At 36.7% G+C, this 19213-nt stretch overlaps 1 protein-coding gene across 4 annotated transcripts; it reads right to left on the reverse strand.

Annotated features, from left to right (window-relative positions):
- Window positions 1–685: 685 nt before the first annotated feature.
- Window positions 686–17480, reverse strand: LOC111337505 (cellular tumor antigen p53). Of its 4 annotated transcripts, none has more exons than XM_022943824.2 (13): window positions 17349–17480; window positions 14503–14657; window positions 13841–13902; window positions 12322–12368; window positions 11519–11828; window positions 10368–10484; window positions 9505–9615; window positions 8518–8623; window positions 7247–7569; window positions 6832–6938; window positions 6052–6152; window positions 5170–5290; window positions 686–3164 (listed from the first exon to the last, which is right to left on the reverse strand). In XM_022943824.2, the coding sequence occupies exons 2-13, from the start codon at window positions 14622–14624 to the stop codon at window positions 2991–2993; spliced, it is 1701 nt and encodes a 566-aa protein (XP_022799559.2). In that variant the 5' UTR covers window positions 14625–14657; window positions 17349–17480; the 3' UTR covers window positions 686–2990. The 4 variants fall into 4 exon arrangements, with proteins under 4 accessions (XP_022799559.2, XP_022799560.2, XP_022799557.2 ...); XM_022943825.2 differs by having other exon boundaries at window positions 7280–7569; window positions 11519–11831; XM_022943822.2 differs by having other exon boundaries at window positions 11519–11831.
- Between the last annotated feature and the right edge of the window lie 1733 nt (window positions 17481–19213).

Below are 19213 nucleotides of genomic sequence, written 5' to 3' on the forward strand. Positions count from 1 at the left end.
TTCCCGTTCATTGGCGTATAAATCTATTGTTCTTTGGGTGTCTGGGATTTTGTTTGTATCGCTGCTCGGCTACACAGGAAGGTTTGTGTAACTAGGCAAAGCAATGAAATATTTTTAACGTTAGATCGGGCGGTAAGAGAAAGCGGGGATCCGGGAAGTTTAGTTTACGATTCTCTTGATGCTTTATAGCTGACTCCAATAGCAATATTTTCGTAAGATTTTTGTTTGCAGCCTCTTGAAATCAAAATAAATGACTACGTTGCACATTCATGCATAGAATGGCGTGACGAACGAGTTATATTGGCGATTCACACTTGGTGAAGCTGTCACCTATTTCCTCGTAGTTTGCCGTGGCATGCGAGTTTCCGCAACTCAGCTAAGAACTTTCCTGCCATCTTTTCAATCTTTTTATTTTTTGTTTTGTTTTATTTTTTACTGTATTTTTTCTTCTTCATTGAAAGGAAAAAACTCTGACCGCAAGTTTTGTGGATACAATGGAAATGACTGTCTTGCTTGAGAACTAGAAATTTACGATCTCATCAACTTAAAATTTGCAAGTGTGACGGACGAGAGATAGCTTTAAATTTCCGTTCATTTTTTTTTTAACTAGTACTTGTTGATAGGGGAGGGGGGGGGGGGTTTGAGCAGAATCATATTTAACATGTACAAAACAAATCCTTTTCAGTTCTTTTTTTCATCATTTTACTTATTTATAAACAAAACACTAAAACCTAACAGTTACATTTTTGTGCTGTTGATTTTTTTTAGAAGTGTACATATGCTTCTAATACTCAATAAAACTACTCATAAATACAATTTTGACCGCTTTTCTAATTACGGTCCCTAATAATATTCATACACAAGAGAGGTGGGGATTACAAAAACTGGTTCAAAGGAAAGAAAATCTTTCCACTGGAGTGAAGCCATTTTCAGAAACACAAAAATTTTTATTTTAAGTACATAGTAGCTTCTATAACTGCTACATTTAGACTATTACGTTTCTGAAGTCAAGATAACTCTAAAATATCAGCAATAACATGAACCCAACTTTGCAATCATTGCATGGGCCCACTATCTAATCCTCTTTCATTCCAGAAATATGTCAGTTAGGACAACTCTGGAATGAAACCAATACTTCCTAACCATACACAGTATATTAAAAAAAAAAAAAAAAAAAAAGAAAGAAAGACAAGAAAAGAAAAATGGAAAACAGTTCTATGCCAAGCTTGTGTCTCAAGCATTTCTTAGCTGTATACACTAATCTAATTAAATAAACATGGCTCAACAAGTGACACAAACTTCAAAACATAACAACTTCCCATTCAGAAAGCAGCAACCTTGCACTGTACTTCACGTTAACTGTTAACAAAAAACCATAACAAACTCATTGTACTGTACAATATCATACACTTTTGACCTGAAACAGGTTTAAACAAAAAAATAAAAATATGAAAAAACAACGATGACCTTTCCAACTTCTCATGGAAAAACACAATCTCGAGGCACACTTCGTGTACTTGTGCAGTTGGAATAAACCAAGAGAAATTTCAGCCACACTAGTAATAAACGTTATCTACTACTTTTGCTCCACAATTTGTTACGTCTTATTCATAAATCATTTATCATTAATTTTATAATTACTGTTAGTATATACTAAAACAGTGGATAGCATTGAAGGTGCACTCTCATTGGCTTGTCAAATCCGAATATCCTTTGCTATTTACCTCCAAGCAACTCGGCAAAAAAATGGCGTCCCGGTTTGCATCCGTGACAAGCAAAGAAATCACTCAAATTAACGACGGTGGTGTGTATTATCTCACTGTTTTAGTATTTACTAAAACAACTATTCACCTCAGTGTCGGTGGTTAGCAGTGGATATTTACCGAGCCGCGAAGCGGCTCGGTAAATATCCACCACTAACCACCTCCACTTTGATGAAAGGTTGTTAATTATTCTCTGGAAGAAACAAAGTCAAGCCTATCTATTGCCTTCTGATAGAAATCAAATCTTAAGACTCCTCCATGAAGAAGCCACCTCACAAACAGAAGACAATGCTTACATGCAGCTGACTGCTCAATAAGCATATAAAAATAATTTCAAAAATACACATCTGCATTTCTTTTACTTTACTCCATTTTGGTTATATCATCACCTTTAATTAAAAAAAGTCACAGACGAGGCTGCAGAGTGTGAAAGGAGACTTGTATCTAACATGATATAAAGGTCTATCATAAACTGCAACAACAAAGCAAGATGACCAAACCAACCCCACTAGGGATAGAAATTTACCCCTCCTACCCCACTAGGGTTAATAAATGCGATATATATCATTTAGTATTTACAACAACAAACCCATGTATAGAGGTTTTGCACAGCAGCCATGTTGGATGGCAGGAACAATGAAAATATTTTGCATAAGAAAGATTTTTTTTCCCCATGGGTAAAATAATCTATTGTTCCTGCCATCCAACATGGCTGCTGTGCAAAACCTCTATTACAAATGCAGCTGCACCCAATAAGATGCCCAAAATGTACATGATAGGTATCACTTACAAACCTCTAATCAAAATGATTTTCACAGTTAACAACTGGGGAGAAAAATATTCTCAAAACAAGAGGGTATGTGGTTTACAAAGATCACACTATAAACTTCAAGTCACATTGCATGTAAACTCAAAGTTTTCCACATGAATATGACAGTTTGAATGTTTTTCTACATTCAGAAATGTTACTTACAACTAGAGGTACAGCCTTTGTCATCACCTGATCATGCAATTTTCTATTATTTTTTTTACATCAATTTTTGCAAGCTAAAAATTATTCCTGACTGACAAATCTAGTTTATTTCAAAGACTGCAAAATAAACAATGCCATCTATATGCTGGTATATATCTCCTGTGTAGTTAAATGTTAACAGATTTCAATTTTCAGCCATCCCTAAGAACAGTAGTTCATTTATCCCTCATAGTTGGATCCAACTGTGTATGAATTCATGGCTGAAAGCCTTTCTTGTCCAGAGACACTGTTCGTCTGAGGGTAAACCTCACAGCATTGAAACCCGTCCCTCCTCCGGAACTCTTCTGCGATGAGGAAGGAGATTGATAAGAAGACCCCGAATCTGATCGTGACAGCTGCGTGACAGGTGGCGTACCTTCAATGTCATCCTGTGAAATATGTTTAATGCCATCATGACATTGAATTTATTTCACAAAATAAATATAATTATCAGCCCCACCAATGTGAACTCCAACATTGACAAGTTGTGAAAATGCAGTTAAAAACTGGATTTGATTTAACCTTTTAATTCCCAGAAATGATGAACATGTAACTTCTCCCCTTGATATCCATACTTCATCCAGCAAACAGGTAATGAGAATACTCAAACTTTATCAGGTATAAGTTATCTGGATCTACCACCAAATTCTCATAACTAAATGAACATTTTAATGTGTAGCAGCCAGAGGGGAGAATTGACCATCATATCTTAGGAGTTGGAGGTTTAAACAAAAGCACAGTCACATGTCACAATGACACTGTTATAGGGATGTTTTTCTTAAACTGATATTTCAAAAAGAGTAATTCTCATTTATAAACAAGGTGGTGAGTTGCATAACTGTTTTCACTGGATGGAAAGAACTCTGTTTGAGTCTTCCAGTCAGTTGTTGGTCAATAAGCATCATTCAACAGTTCATTCAGTTTTTCTTTCGAGCAATTGGTTAGTCAGTGACTGATTGGTTAAAAGACAGACTGACTGATGACTTTTATAAACCCTTCTAAGGAACAGTAGCTTCATGGTAGTTTCACAGTAGCATGTCTAATGGACTTCTGTGTGTACATGCTAAAAGACAAGGTGGTAATGTCTTTGAAACTGTTTTAATTAATCTGTAACTCATCAGCAGTCTGTCTGTTGATTGATCACTATATCAGGCTGTCTGTGAGTTACTCAGTCAACCATTCAGCTAGTTAGTAACTGATTGGTTGATTGAAAAATTGACAGACAGTTTTAGTCAATCCCACAATCACATCTAGCACAAATGATTTTGGGGACATGAACTTAACTTTCATTCTTTTGCCCGAGTGGTGTTTATTACATTGTTTCCTCTCGACACTCATGAATTAAAATTGCTGAGACAAGCTACTGCATAGGCTTCAAAGATGCAAGTGCTTTCACTTTTTTGTTATGTCAGTAAGTAAGTGTGTGAGTAGTTTGCATGATGTAACTCAGTAGCTGTCCGGCTGTTGATTGACCAGTCAATCAGTCAGGCAGTCAGCAGTCATTCAACCATTCAGTTAGTCAGTAATTGTTTAATTGAATGACAAATTGACAAACAGTTCATTCAAAAATGCTAACACAAGCCACCATAATTACGAGCTTCAAAGATGCAAGTGCTTTAGCTTGTTAGTCAGGTCAGTTTTTAATTGAGTGTGTGATTAATTCTTTACACCCTAACATCAGTATGCATATTCTCCATAATGTTCTCTATACATTTCCTAAGGTGCTGACATGGAGAATTTGTTTTACAATCAAGAGCTTCTGTAATTGATGATCATTTCCTGCATTCTCAAAACCTCAATGTGTGATTTGGGGTGATATTGTAAGGAGAAGTTGGATAAATGATCAGTCTCTCCATCAGTTACTCAGTCAACCATTCAGTCAGTCAGTGACTGGTTGGTTGAATGACAAATTGACTGATAGTTTTAGTCAATCCTAAAAAACACAAATTATCATGCACAAAAGTTTTTGTGACATATACAGCTTAAATTCTTTTCCCTGGTGCTTTTGGCATTGACTTCTTCTTCACATTTCATTCACAAAATACCAAGACAAGTCACTTCATGTGCTTCAAAGATGCAGATGATACAAGTCTTCCTATTTTATGTAAAAAACTCTTGCAAACAGTTCTATTTTGATTGTAAAAATAAGCAAATAGTTACTGTAATTTAATAAGCATCGAAACTCTTCAAGCAAAAACTAGAAATTGTAGTTTTGAACTGGAGCTGCCCAACAGGCCATCAGCCAAAATTTCATTTAACCTCAGTGTCCTTTAGTCTGTGACTGACTGGCTATGCAAGACTGACCAGTGAATGTTATCTGACTGTACTAGCACATAATAATTTAATTACAAAAAATACAAACAAACTAAAGAAGATCTGATAGAAAAAACTTACTGGTTGTGACTCCATGGAGTTTTGCGAATCTGAACTTGAATTTTGAGGATTCTGTGAGTCAGGCAGATTCCGTGAATTCTGTAACATTCTTGAGGTTTTCAGTCTTCCACAAGGGGGACAGCTGTAAATTCCAAACAAAATACTTTAAAATATATGCAATGGCTATAAAACATTTAAATTGAAAATCTGTACATGTGAAGCTTATCTGTAATTTTTTTTAACTAAAATATTATTTTGCTCAGTACTTAATTACCTGACTTGATCACAGTCATAGTGTATGTGTGTGATGTGTCTGCATGTGTGTTTTTTTTTCTTGTTTGTTATTTTTTCCTTTTTTGTGAAAATAAATGAGCTTAAAGTTTATGTAAATCATTATTTAAGGGCTTTTAAACATTTCAACAATAACATGCCCTTCTCCATCCTTGCTTTTGCCAACAAACATACCGCACTTTCTATTTTGCATCATTAATGCTTAATTTCTTTTACTATATGGAAGCAACCTTGTAATACTTATGAATAGAGGAAATAAAATAAATAAATAAATAAAATATATTTACAACACAATTCACATCTAGACTGAAATCTACATGCAAGTCAAATAACCTATTCTTGCAAAGCCTGGTATCCAATTTATGTCACACCTGCCAAGCAATCATAATTGGTGTGAATGAGGACTCATCTACATGCATCTCTGTTTCGTCTATCCATTGCGAGTCATGCATGTGCAGAAAAAGTGCATTGTAAATGGCTTTACAAAAAATACTGTTAGTATTTAATTGTCCCCCAGTTGAAGTATTTCAATTTTGCTTGACTTAATGCTGTTTTGTACTGAGAAAAAATTTTTTTTTTACTATTTATATTATTGTTGTTTGCATGACTCACCTTGCTCTATAGTTATCTATCTGCGCCTGTGGTACCATGTCCATCATATCCAAACCTTCTTTCATTTTCAGCAGCAGTTCATACTTTTCATGGCCCCTTACCTAGATGAGCAAAAGGCAGAGTGCAGCTGTGTTGATATTTTTAAAAGACAATTTGAAAAGAATACATGCACTAATGGCACTTCTAGAACAGGCAGAGTTTTAACCAGCAAATCGGATTTAAAACCAGAAAACAATACATGTTAGTTTACAACCACCATTCATTCTTGCAACAGTTTCCTGTTGTTGCAGTAAGTTGCATAAATTCAAACCACACTGAAATTGTGCAACTTACTGCCACAACAGGAAACTGTTGTTGCAAGAATGAAAATAAAATGATATGAATAATTTTTTTATGCTACAGCAGCAATGAAATATGTTGCAGCAACTTTTGTTCACAGATCAGCATGTAATAGCAACTTCTTGTCCACTGTTGTGCTCTGCTCTTATAGTCTGCAATATTTCTGCTTCACTGTCATTTAGACAAAATCAGAGAACTGAAGCAGAAATTAATTCTCAACCTTGCTTGTTTAAATTAGTTTAGCATACATACATACATACTTACATATTTAATAATTTTTATAAATAAAATCACAGATTTGATGCCTACATACATACTTACCTATTTAATAATTTTTATAAATAAAATCACAAAAATAATAATATTAGATACCAACAGGAGCAGGAGACAGGAGACAGGACAGTGTCCCGATTGATGTCCGGCCCCCAAAATTTTACCAACCTGGATGGTAAAGATCTCCTCATCTTCCTCTCTCCTGAGCCGTTTCATCGCGTTTCTGTCAATAGACAGAGATCGTACCTCAAATCCAGTAGACATGGAAGCATGAGCTAAAATCGAAGGAAAGGCATGTCTAATGAAAGTAATTCAATATGGACAGAGTTATGTAGCATTCGTAACCTTTATCATTAGGAATAATAAAAAAAAAATGTGTTTATAATCATCAATTAAAGTGTTTTGTTGCAGGAGTGGTTATGGAAACAAAGATCAAAGAAAAGTTCCAACTTGTGTTTAAGATCACATTTGAAAACCGAGACCTGGCATGGGGGGGGGGGGGGGGTGCAACCCACATTATGGACTTGCGTCCCTTCCTCTAAATTGTTTATCCGCATCAACTCGTCGTATCACTAAAATTTACCTTTTGGAATTGTACATGGAACTCCAAACTTACATCTCTTTTTAGTTAGTTTAGGTACTTGAACATTTTGACTGGCGTCATCTGCAGCAGTGGAAGTTGAAGGTTCTTGCGGAGAAGTCTGAGGTGCTGGGGAAGCCTGAGGTGTTGGGGGTGGAGTCACATTTGGGCTAGAAGTGCTTACTGGTTGAGGCTGGGGGTCTATCGCAGACACAGCTGCATTCCTTGATTGCTTTTTTGCATCAGCAATCTCTTCATTGGTCCTGTCTCTTCCGGGACATGCACATATGCGTATATTTTGAGCTTTCCTTCCAACGACAATATTACTGTAAATGATAAGGGCAAACTTTTGAATATATGCACATACATGTAAGAACAAAACTAACAGCACTTATGTTAAGCCACTCATACAAAAGTTGCCATTTTGCAACCTTCACTCATAGTACAGCTGCCAGAAATAAAAATTTCCTGGCCAGGAAAAAAGCTTAAAACTTTCCATTTTGTGCAATATTCATGCAACAACTTAAGGCTAAATATCTGGACAAACAATGAGAAAGATGCCAAGGTACCATCATCATAATAATAAATAAATAAACAAATAAAGACAGGGCTGTAGTCTAGCAGTGCTGGTGGCCCCTGGCACCTTAATTTTGCTCATGGATGACTCAGGAATCTTAATTTTTTTCATAAGAAGCATATGCTAGGCACCCTGGATTTCACAGTTTCAGAGCACTGGATCCCTTCAATTTTTCTTAGAGCACAGCCTTGAAAGAATAAACAAATTTGAGGCAAACATTCATTTTATATAGTATTTTTACCCTTATGCTCCAGAAAGTGATTAACATGTAACTTCTCCTTAAACACCGATACATAATACAGCAAACAGGTAACTATAACAAGAATACTCAAACTTATTGGGCTGAACTTATTATCATGATGTAATGTAAACCAAATTTTAGTAACTAATTTACAAGGGGGCAAATTAAGTATATGTAGCTAGAAAGGAGAACTCACAATAGATCTTGATGAGTATAAGGCTTAATTTTAGTTACTTAGGACGAAAAGCACTGAGCAGGAAAAAAAAATTGCTAAAAGTAGGGACACTGGTTGCCAAATTAGTGACTAATTTTGTTGCGAGTACACTCACTCAAAGTTCTTCTTCTTGCCAAATGACAAACAAACCAGCCACAGCATTGTGTGCTGAATTTTCCCAGTTTCACGAAAGTTTCTAAAAACATTGAATGTCTGGATGACAATGAAGATGCAACACTTACTTTTGCTCTAAAGTGAAAATCACAAGGATGGGGCGTCGGTTCAAACCCCCGGGACATGAACTGAAGCACATAAACTGGAACATGTTGGTAACAAAGTCACTTCCAGCTGCAAAGTGTCCATTGAAAGAGTTCAGGATAAGAATGAGAGTCAAAAATAGAGGAACTGCTCATGAAAATTATCATGATTATGATCATAAATTTTATTTCCTAAAATGTGCTGTAATTTGATTGGGCTTAAAAGAGCAAAAACTTGAAACCTTCAATCATTGTGGTACTTAGTGGAATCATGTAATCATGCTGTGAAGTCCACTTGTTCACCATAACATGAATATACATGCATATTCTCCAAACTGTACTCAGTACATTTCCTAATGTGCTCACAAGGAGAATTTGTCTAACAATCAAGAACTTCTTTGGTTAGTGATCATTTCCTCAATTCTTACGACCTCGACGTTTAATTCAGGAGTGATCCTGATGGGAGAAATTAGATGTTTGATCACTCTTGGAGGTCAAAAGGTTAATTGAGAGTATGATTTAAGACAATTTTGATTCAGACAGATCTTGTGAAGTGTTTAAGCAATGGAGTTGACTTAACATCTTCTGAAGGCCACAACTTCAGCTGTGACGCAAACAATACTATAAGAAATTTCATTTCCTGACCAGGGAATTCCCTGTTATTCAAATTTTACTTGAAAGCTGATATAGCACAATCACAAAGTGATGAACAAGGACAATTGAACATGGAATTCATGTGTCAAGTAATAAATTTTCCTTGAATTGCAAAATGGAATAAAAATACTTTAGGAATACAAGAAAATGGCAATAATATTGTTTTATTTTTCATCCTGAGCATGAAACAAGAGATGCAAAACAATATCCCTTAGCCCTGTTTTCAATTTGCAATTCCAAACTTAATTCACATACCTTGCTTTGTTAACCAATTAGAATCTGAGATTTATGCAATTCTACATTTTGTTGTTAAATTACCTTGAGGTGTTTCCAAAGGTATCTTTAAACTATGTCGACCAGTCTCAGGGCATGTGACATAAATTGTGTTGGGATTCTCACATCTCAGCAAATGCTCTGGAGCTGGATGGCCTGAAAAAAAAAAAAAAAAAAAAAAAAAAGAAAGAAAAGAAAAAGAAGAAGAAAGAATTTTACTCAACATCAGCATATGCAAAATAATTTATTACTATAAGAGATTATTGTTCACAAGACAAAGACTAATGTTCAAAGCTGTGACCATTAATTTTTGGTCACCATGGCAGGTAAAAAACATTTGAATTTGCAAGGAAAGTTGCACAATCGTGTAGCAAGTTATTCTCAGTCATGCAGCAGGTTGAAAGGTTTTATCAATTGTGTTTATATAGTTAAAGTGAACTGAAGATTGCAATAACACACAACATTAAAAAAAAAAAAAAAAAATGTCCCTTCCCCTATTACGTCATTTTTATCCAATTTTTTTCTCTGGTAATAATATTATTTTTTGTGACCACTTTTAGTATCATTTAGGGTAGTGAAATGCAAAATCTAAAAAAAAAATTTTAATGTAAAGCTTGGACTCCTGGAGCCCATTAATTTCTGGAATGTCCTGGTAACTTAACGGACCTGTAAAGCTGTTCTGTTTTCATTCAAGAAGGAATTTCAAATGTTTTGAAAATAACACAATAAAACTATCAGCTAGAGAAACAAAAAGAATTGGTTTAGGTGCCAGAACCTGCTTTCCTATCCTTTAGATTTTAATTTTATAACATGACTTTGGGCCTGTTAAGTTACTGACACTTTTGAGAAATGGCCCCTGTAGAATATTTAGTGCCCAATATGGCAAAACAGTCACTCAAGAAACTCACCATCTTTGTGTTTAGTCCTGTGGTTAGGACATCGCTCGACAATTTCCCGATAGTGATCCGGTTGCCTGTAAATCACCACTACCCTGATGTAAAAACCTGCATGGGCTGGAGGGAAAACTAAAACAAAAAGAAGACAAATTAAGACACTGACAATTAAAGAAAAAGGAAGCATATCAATTCACACAGAAATTTGTTCTGTAAGAGGTCACCATTGTGAAAAGCTCAAGTCATAGAGAAGTCATTAAGTTTGAAATTGTATCTACTTCATCAAAAAACCAATGAGTTTGACAATGGTGCAGCCATGAATGTAGTGTCACTGCCTTTCAGGATGGAAAGGGACAAAAAGAAAATTAACACTAAAGGAATCTTGGTCTGATGTTATCCAAATTGTAAGGTCCAAACAGTTAAGAAAGATGTTTAAGATTGGCCAGACATCTGTCAGCAATAAAAATAACTCTTTCCTATAACTATTTTTAACCTGTTTTTTTATTTTTGTCAAACTAACAAAAAGGTAACTCTTGCTTTTTGACCCCTTTGGTTCCATGTAGCACTTGAAAGTTGATGCTAGTCAGATATCTTACCCACAGCAATGCATGATGCATAATGCAAACTAAATGCCAGGGATGTTGTTACTACGAATATGAATAGCCGCAGTAACGTTCATCAAACTGAACTCTTGTTCAAGAGATCTTGACTCATGCTTAATAACTACAACCTTCTTTAAATTTTGTTAAAACACCCTGCTCCAAGCTCATAGTTTCATTTTTTTTCTTTCAGGCAGTCCAGTTTTCCCCCCATTAGCATTGACAAATGGGGAAGGGGAAGATTGTAGATCATGGCCTTGTTTTCTCGGTGACAACAAAACTGCACCCCCACCAGGGGACCCTATGGGGTGCTACAAATAATTAACTTCACACAACTCAGGGGTTTCATTAACATTTTCAGCAGGAGGGCGACTGGTTTTCACAGGCAGGCCAAACTTTTTTGCCTTGCACTTCTTTACAAGATAAACTTTCCTCCAGATCATCACACCAGGTAGGCAAAACCATCCTCACAATTTGCCCAGTACCCAGCCCTTAATGAAACCCCTGACAACTGAACAAGAAAAGAGGCTAGCTTCGTGATAAATAGAACACTGACACTGCACTAACCTCTTAGCTTTACTCTAATTGGTACAATACACCTCATCTTGACGAACAGTTTTTCTAGAGTAGGAGAGTATGTCCACTGAGCTGATTTCGTGGGAGGACTCCTCTCCACTTCAAACCCCAAACCGAATCCGTACAGACCAGGGAAGTCAGTGTTGCACACTATCAGCGGCTGTGGACTCGGCTGTTCGGGTGGTGGTGTAGCTAAGGTGGATGGTAAAGGAGATGTGTTGTCTAATGGTTCCTGCTTGAAGCCTGGTTGTTGTTGTAGATTTTGAAACTGCTGCTCTTGTAAAAGTTGAAGCAGCTCTCCCTGCTGAACAAAGAAAAGTAGACTTTCATATGCATCCGTAGCATTAACTCCTAAAGTGATTAGCTAGGACTTTCTCCCTACCATGTCCATTCATTGTCTAGCCAACAGGTAACAAGAATACTCAAACTTGTCAAGTAGAAGTTGTCACCCTGATCTAACACCAAATGTTCATAAATAATTTACAAGGAAATGTGCAGCAGCGAGAGGGGAGAATTAACAATAAGATCTCAAGAGTTACAAGGCTAAGAGAGGTTTGTAGCTACATTATAGAGGCCCACAGACCCCATCCTTCTTCTGATCTTTGCATGATCAGAAGCGACTGGGAGTAACACTACTGTACTTCTTCTGCTAACACATTTTTTCAGGCTTCCTTCACAATTTGCCAAATGAATGACTGGAATTGTGCATTTCTTTTGGCAATGAATTGAAATTTGTTTTATTTCACGCATCAATGACTGTTTTCACATGACAGAAACCTCGATAAAAGTAATACCTCAGGTCTCAGCACAGCAACGCTTTCCAGATTCATCTCAACACTCTCTGGAATTGCAGGGGAAAAATAATTGATCATAAGTATATCTGCTGGCTTTGAAAATCAGACAAAAAGACAACAAAATATTTCCACACAAGCAAGGAATAAACCTTTTAAAGGGTTCCACTTATCTACAACATTACACCATATTTACATACACTACAATCATCTGTCCAGTCTTTCCAGGCCGTAAAATACCTTTTTTTTTCGGTAGCCACTTGGCTCCTAAATAATTTAAAGTGGTAGCCAATTCCAAAAAGTTGGTGGCCATTATGACACACACACACAAAATCTTTTTTTACCCTGTCACTGTACTAGATTTATCATATCATAGGGATACAATCATACAAACATCAAAAATGAGCCTGCTAAATTCGCAAAAGCTACAAAGAGGACACTAGAATGGATTGTATATAACGTTATAGGTTACCTAAATCTAAGATGACGTCTAGTGACGGTAGATTTACGTTCGACATCATGCATGTACTGCATTTTGGAAACGAGCTTAACGAGGAACTTTGCTGCAGATTCATCTTTACAAATCTTCAACAATCACTAGATCTCTAGGTAAGGTGTGATTAGAAATTCTAGTTGCCAATTTGGCGACTAATTCTCAGGATTTGGTCGCCAAAGTGAAAAATTTAGTCGCACTGGCGCCTGTATTAGGCGTAATTTTACGCCCTGCTTTCCAATATTTTTCAGTGGAAGTAGACAAATTGTGACAAAATTTTTGGTCACCATGCTGACAGAAGTCCTAAACATTGCTTTGCAAGGTATTCCTCATTATCTTAATTATTATAGTTATAAATACCTCTTATTTACCGAGTTCAAGGTCTGTAAGTACATGTATCTTATTAACCAAGCACAAGGGCCATACTGGGAGAATATCCGCCCGAGGTCTTGACAGTACAGACTGAGTGCAGCGAGGTCCGTACAAAAAAGACCGAGGGCCGATATTCTTCCAGGACGGTCCCAAGCAAGCTTGGTTAATAAGAGATTTATTATACAACTGAAGTTCAAAGGGATACAAGTGCGGTATCATTCCAGACTATTCAGGACAGTGCCCAGTCCAATACTTACAGAATATTGACCGGATATAGAGCATTTTGATCGGTTGATTTTAGTTATTGACCCTCTGACTGCCCGAGTCGTGTAATAATATAAGTTATGGACCAAGTTTTGTTTTTTTGGATTCACATCTCAAAGGCAAAGCAGGCTGTACACTGAAATACAGCTCACTAAATTGACTGATCGTAACTCTTAAACTAATAATAACAGTTCTTACAATTAAAGGAATGCATGGAAAAAGCCAGAAATGACTCCTGATAGACTACTCAAATCTCCTTCCAAATTTTCTTGTATTTCCTTGTAAAACAGAGGGAAAAGTAGAAGTTGCATCAGAATTCACAATGGGACTTTAATTATCCATGCATTCCTCTGACAGAATATAAAGACTGATTCTGCAGCTACAGAAACATACCATGTATATTCTCATCTGACACATTAATAACTGTGGGTACCATGTTAATCTGAGTTTGCATGCTGAAAACAAAAACCCAAATTTGTCAGTTATACTTACAAAATGTAATTGCAAATCGAACATACCGTTTCTTACAAGTGATCAGAGTCTAGGTTCTCATAACAATTTCACCACATAGTCAAACAGAGAAGCTGTGACATTCAAGAATCAATTTTTTCTCTTCCATACGTGTGGCCATACCCCCACCCCAGGAGAAATGGAAAGGGGGAAAGTCTGTAAAAACCTGACGTCATTGAACACAACTCCTGTCAGGTTTTTCTTGACATTCCCTCCTTTCCATTTCTCCTTGGTGGTGAGGGTACAGCTATTTACACTCAAGTATAACAGATCCTATTTCACCATGAAATTGCCTAGATGCAAGCACAGGCACAAAAAAAGAGGAAAAATGCTGATCCTTATGCTTTCACTTGTATTCATGCTTGCTTCAAGGCCATTTCCACTAAGAAATAAGAGCTATTAAGCTTGTGTTTGTACTTTAGCTTGTGTCTGTATCACTAGCGAAAACCAGACCTAAATCCCTGACTAGACCCTCACCAGTTACGCAGAGAAGTAAAAAATCTACCCCAAGAACAAAAATGAAATAAATACACAAACATCCATACCTCTGCAAATCTGTCTGATTCTGAAACATGTAATTGACATTTGTGAACACATGTTCCAATGTTTCCTGTGACAGTAAAGGCTCTAGAGAGTAGTTGGAGCCCTGGGAAGATGGCTGCGACATGGCTGATCACACAATGACCACAATCAGGGTTAGCTTAGAGAACAATCGCAGAAAGATCAATTACAGTTGTAATAGCTTAGAGTTCCCATCTACAGAAATAACTGCAAGTACCATTCACACTTTCACTAATTAATAAGTGTGATTTAAAAGCAACTTCTCTTCAAATTTTAAAAAGATTATACAGCAAACAGAATAACAAGATAACGTTACTCATTAGCCAGAGGTTGTTCCCATGATTCAACCCAAATTCTCAATACTGAGTTACAATGAAACCTTTGGATGCTAAGAGAGAATTACACAGCACAACTTGGGAGTTCAAAAGTCGAACTAAGTAGGCATACAGCTAGCTGAGGTATGCTGAACTCTACCAACATAAAAAATGTGTACTTCACTGAAATATAATTCCGATTTGGCAACAATGGAATTTTCCATGTTCTTTCTCACCAGCAATTAACTTTTGATGCATACAAGAGAGACCCAACTATTAATAGTATTAAAGGTCATCTTGTGGTAATTTACAAAAAACCACAGTAAATGACTAAAAAATTGATTTATAACAGCCACTTTCTGCTGAGCAGTTGATCTGAAATTCGATTACCCGTACTCATTGGGATGAGATGAAATAGTCTGGATAACTGATGGTCGGCTAATCGAGAATATGAACATTAATGAGGAGCAAAAACTGATTAAGAAGGCAACATTTACTCTTGAAACAAAACATTTACAAATCACTTTGAAAAAGGATATGGTCTGCATCTTCACCGTTCTGTGTGAATACCTCTACACATGTATTAACAATTAATGTTGATGAAAAATGTTTGGCTTCAAAAATGTTGAAGCAAGTCAGTTTGTCTTCAAGAAAAACATTCATTTGCCTTTACTTCACTTTTCAATGCTGTAGTTTTAAAGAGAATGTGGCTATGGATATTGATCATAAATATTCATGACAAAATTGGGACCAGAAGAAAAAGTCCAGATAATTGAGAAATCTGGATAAACGAAGTCTGGATAATCAAGGTTCGAGCTTGGTTTTATGGATTGAGGATGTAATTCATCCATGTGAGTACTTTTTCAAGGTCATCAGCTAGGCAAGTATGTTGAAAAAATTAATATACTTGCCCTGGCTGGATTCTACCAGCCCGCAATCTGCCCATAATACTGCATTATGGGCAAAATGTCAAAAAATTGAGAAAAAAAAAAAAAAAAAAAATTAAAAATTTAGTTGTCCATTTGACAAGTTTTTGTGTTATCATACTCATCATACTGAAACCAAGGTAAATATCAGTTGCAAAGTAGTTTCAAAATTAGCCCCAGCCATGAAATAACTGACCATCTACAGTTAAACCGTGATTATCCATACTCGTTGGGATTCGACGAAATAGTCAGGATAATCGAGAATATGCAGGGCTCAACACTAAGGGTAGCCCACTGGCCACAGACTAGTAGAAATTCAGTTTTGGCTAGTGGTTTTCAATTTCCACTGGCCAGTTTGGCTAGTAAACAGACTGAAATTGTCGTAACATCTAAAAACATCTAAGATGTCACTAGCCACTTTGCTATTAAGTTGAAAAATTAGTGTTAAGTCCTGATATGAATATTAATGAGGAACAAAAACTGATTTAATTAAGAGAGCAACATTTAATGGTGAAACAAAACACTTACAAATCGTTTTGAAGTCTATGTCTTTACTGTCCAATGTGAATACCTCTACACATGTGTACTAACTATTAAAATTAATTTTAAATGTTTTTACATTGGCCTAAAATGTTGAAGTCATTCATTTTGTCTCAAAGAAGAACATCCCCTTCACTTCACTTTTCAACACTGTAGTTTAAGAATATGGCTATGGATCTTGATCATGACTAATAAATGTTTATGACAAAATTGGAACCTGGGAAAAACTCCAGATAATCGAGAAATGCGAATAATCGAGGTCTGGATAATCAAGGTTCGACTGTATTTAAAAATAGTTTGATTCTTAATTCACATTGAAACTGAAATGCTATAATCCACAATTATAACCAATAACCTTTCAAAGCCCTGCACTAGAACTGAAGATGGAAGAGTCGTTGCTGGAGATCTTGATAATATTACAGTTCCCTTACACTGATAAGCTTTGATCGTACTGGTGTACTTGCTGCAGCTCTTGATACTATCATAGATCTCTAACACTGATATGCTTTGATCGTATCTTGTTGTTTAGTGTTGTCAATTCTATTTGTCCTCTTTTACGACAATAGACCAATTCCACACATTAGACAATAAACAATTGAATTAACACAAGCAGGCTTAAAAATAAACCACAGAAATAGAAACAATATAAAGCTGGAGATCCAAAAACGACCACAACTTCCGATGTAAACTAAGGAATACAGTCAACCACATCGAAGAGGAACCAAATATAGCTCCACTTGGCAAGGATTCATTTACACTAACCCCCTATCTTTTCGGGTGCGAGAAGTTTCCTACTAGCGATGATTAGTTGTGAATTACTGCCTCTGGATCTTTAAGCTGATGTATTGAATAGAACCATCGCCACTCATAGCTCCATCTTCTGGAAATTTTCGCACCCATGTCAATTCAATTCCGACCGATCTAGAGTTCGAAATCGTTTGAGCTGCGACTCAAATCGTTCTTGCAACTTCAAAGTGAAATGTCGATGAACTTTTCGATTCCTTCGACGAAAATGGATTAACCTTCAAAGTAATAACAGATTACACTAACCTGTTTTCAGGGATAAGACTTCAAAACTCCAAAATTGCTTCACCAATCCAAAACACTACCATCTTAAATAGCAAACCACGCGCGTTGCTCAAACATGCAAACACAGCATGTAATATATGGCGGGGAAACTGGAGCGAACCAATCAGTAAAAGGTTCATATCATAGTGCAAGAATAGGGCCAATAGAAGCACTCTTTATATCTAGGGAAATTTTACACGTGGTTCATCACTTCCGGTTGATTACTGTTGTATTTCTTACGGATAGAAACAGTGTTTTGATAGGATATGAGAGATATAAACCAGATTTTTGCACTCGAATTCAAGGATTATCTCTCAAAACAATCACGATCTCTTTTTCAGCCCTCACGCTAATGATGAAAAGAATTGCACCCTATCGTGACAGCAGAGTATTGTTTTCTGCGCTCGAAAACGCATTGTTGAGTTTTCTGCTTCGTAGATTTTTAAAGAATTTTAAAGATGGCGCCGGAAATCAAGCAGGAGCGCGTTAAATTTCATTGTCTAGATTTGGCGGGAAAAATGGCTAGCCCAGACTTGCCCGGTATTATGGCGTTAATTAATGCAAAAATTATCTGGTAACAATAAAATGCCTGCAATTCTATTTCCTGTTGAAACAACAGGATTGCTCCTCCCAAAGTGTTAAAATGGAAAGCACGAGACAACCTGTCGCCATTTTGACAGATGAGAAGCCGTAAACAATGCGTTTAAGAAGCGAATGCGATAAAAGAAATGCCTCCTTCTCTTGCATACGTAATTTTCTGTATATATCTATCGGAATAAGCGATACTGAGGGCGTTGAGAACAATCAAGGGGTAATTTTTTGGGGGAAAGAGTAACACCATTAAGAGGATAATTGATTAACTTAAAACCAGCTCGTTTTCAAGTGACACTTGGCTCATAATCCACTTGCAATTCAATATACCATTTCAAGGTTACTGGCGCCATGTTGCCGGGGGCGCAAAACTGCTGGGGCGAGCGCAAAATGTACAGTGAGTATATGGAAAAAGTCGAGAGAATGATGCTCGATAATTTGAGGAAGGTTGACATTGTGCAATTTCTTTGAATTACAAACTAAAGATACCAGTTTACCGATCAAATATCAAAAATGAAGTCTCACCAAGAGCCAAAATTGTCCCAATTATGGCTCTTGAGTCTCACGAAAAAAGCCGCAAATTAAGATTTTGATTTTCCATATATTTGTCTATAAAACCAAGCAAGCCGCCGTTCGCGGGAAAATTTAAAAGCATTTGTATGAAAAACTAAAAATGACATTTCTCACTTCTCAGCGAGCCTGAACGGCTTCACATTTAATCGACAACATCCTTTGCTAGATATCTTTATTTTGTAATATATAGAAATTGCAGAATGGCGGTGAACCTTCCTCTAATTATCGAGCATCAATCTCCCGACTTTTTTTCGTACATTCACTGTGCATTTTGCGCTCGCCCCAGCAGCTTTGTACCCCCGGCAAAATGGCGCCGGTAACCTTTAAGTGGTCTATTGACGGTACGAAAATAAACCGAAAGAGCAGGGAGGGCACAGTGGTGAGAGGGCTCCCCTCCGGCTAAGTAGCCTGTAATTCAGGCGTTTTATTAGGACGAGTTAAAGTCAACCGGCCATGTTTAATTTGGATATAGAGTCGACGTTAGGGGTAAGGAGCGAAAAGAGTAATAATCACTCCTCCAGGCCCGCTCCTCCTTATTTTTTCACTGTCGTTCACCCCCTTGGTACAAATTTCTTTCTCTTCCCAGCCTTCCGATTCCGTTAAAATCAAAGATGGCGGCCATACTAAGAAAATACTTACGCAGCCTGATGCAGGCTATGGCTAAGTAAAGAGGGATTACTGAG

The sequence above is a fragment of the Stylophora pistillata genome, chromosome 8 (assembly GCF_964205215.1).
Source record: "Stylophora pistillata chromosome 8, jaStyPist1.2, whole genome shotgun sequence".
Lineage (NCBI taxonomy): Eukaryota > Metazoa > Cnidaria > Anthozoa > Scleractinia > Pocilloporidae > Stylophora > Stylophora pistillata.

What these genes read in the sequence shown, in the direction of transcription:
- LOC111337505 (XM_022943822.2), bottom strand. Translation starts at nt 14,624, where the DNA reads ATGTCGCAGCCATCTTCCCAGGGCTCCAACTACTCTCTAGAGCCTTTA. An exon ending in AATTAGAGTAAAGCTAAGAG is followed by an intron (nt 10,485 to 11,518) that starts GTTAGTGCAGTG and finishes TTTTTGTTTTAG; the next exon opens with TTTTCCCTCCAGCCCATGCA. An exon ending in CAGGACTAAACACAAAGATG is followed by an intron (nt 9,616 to 10,367) that starts GTGAGTTTCTTG and finishes TTTTTTTTTCAG; the next exon opens with GCCATCCAGCTCCAGAGCAT.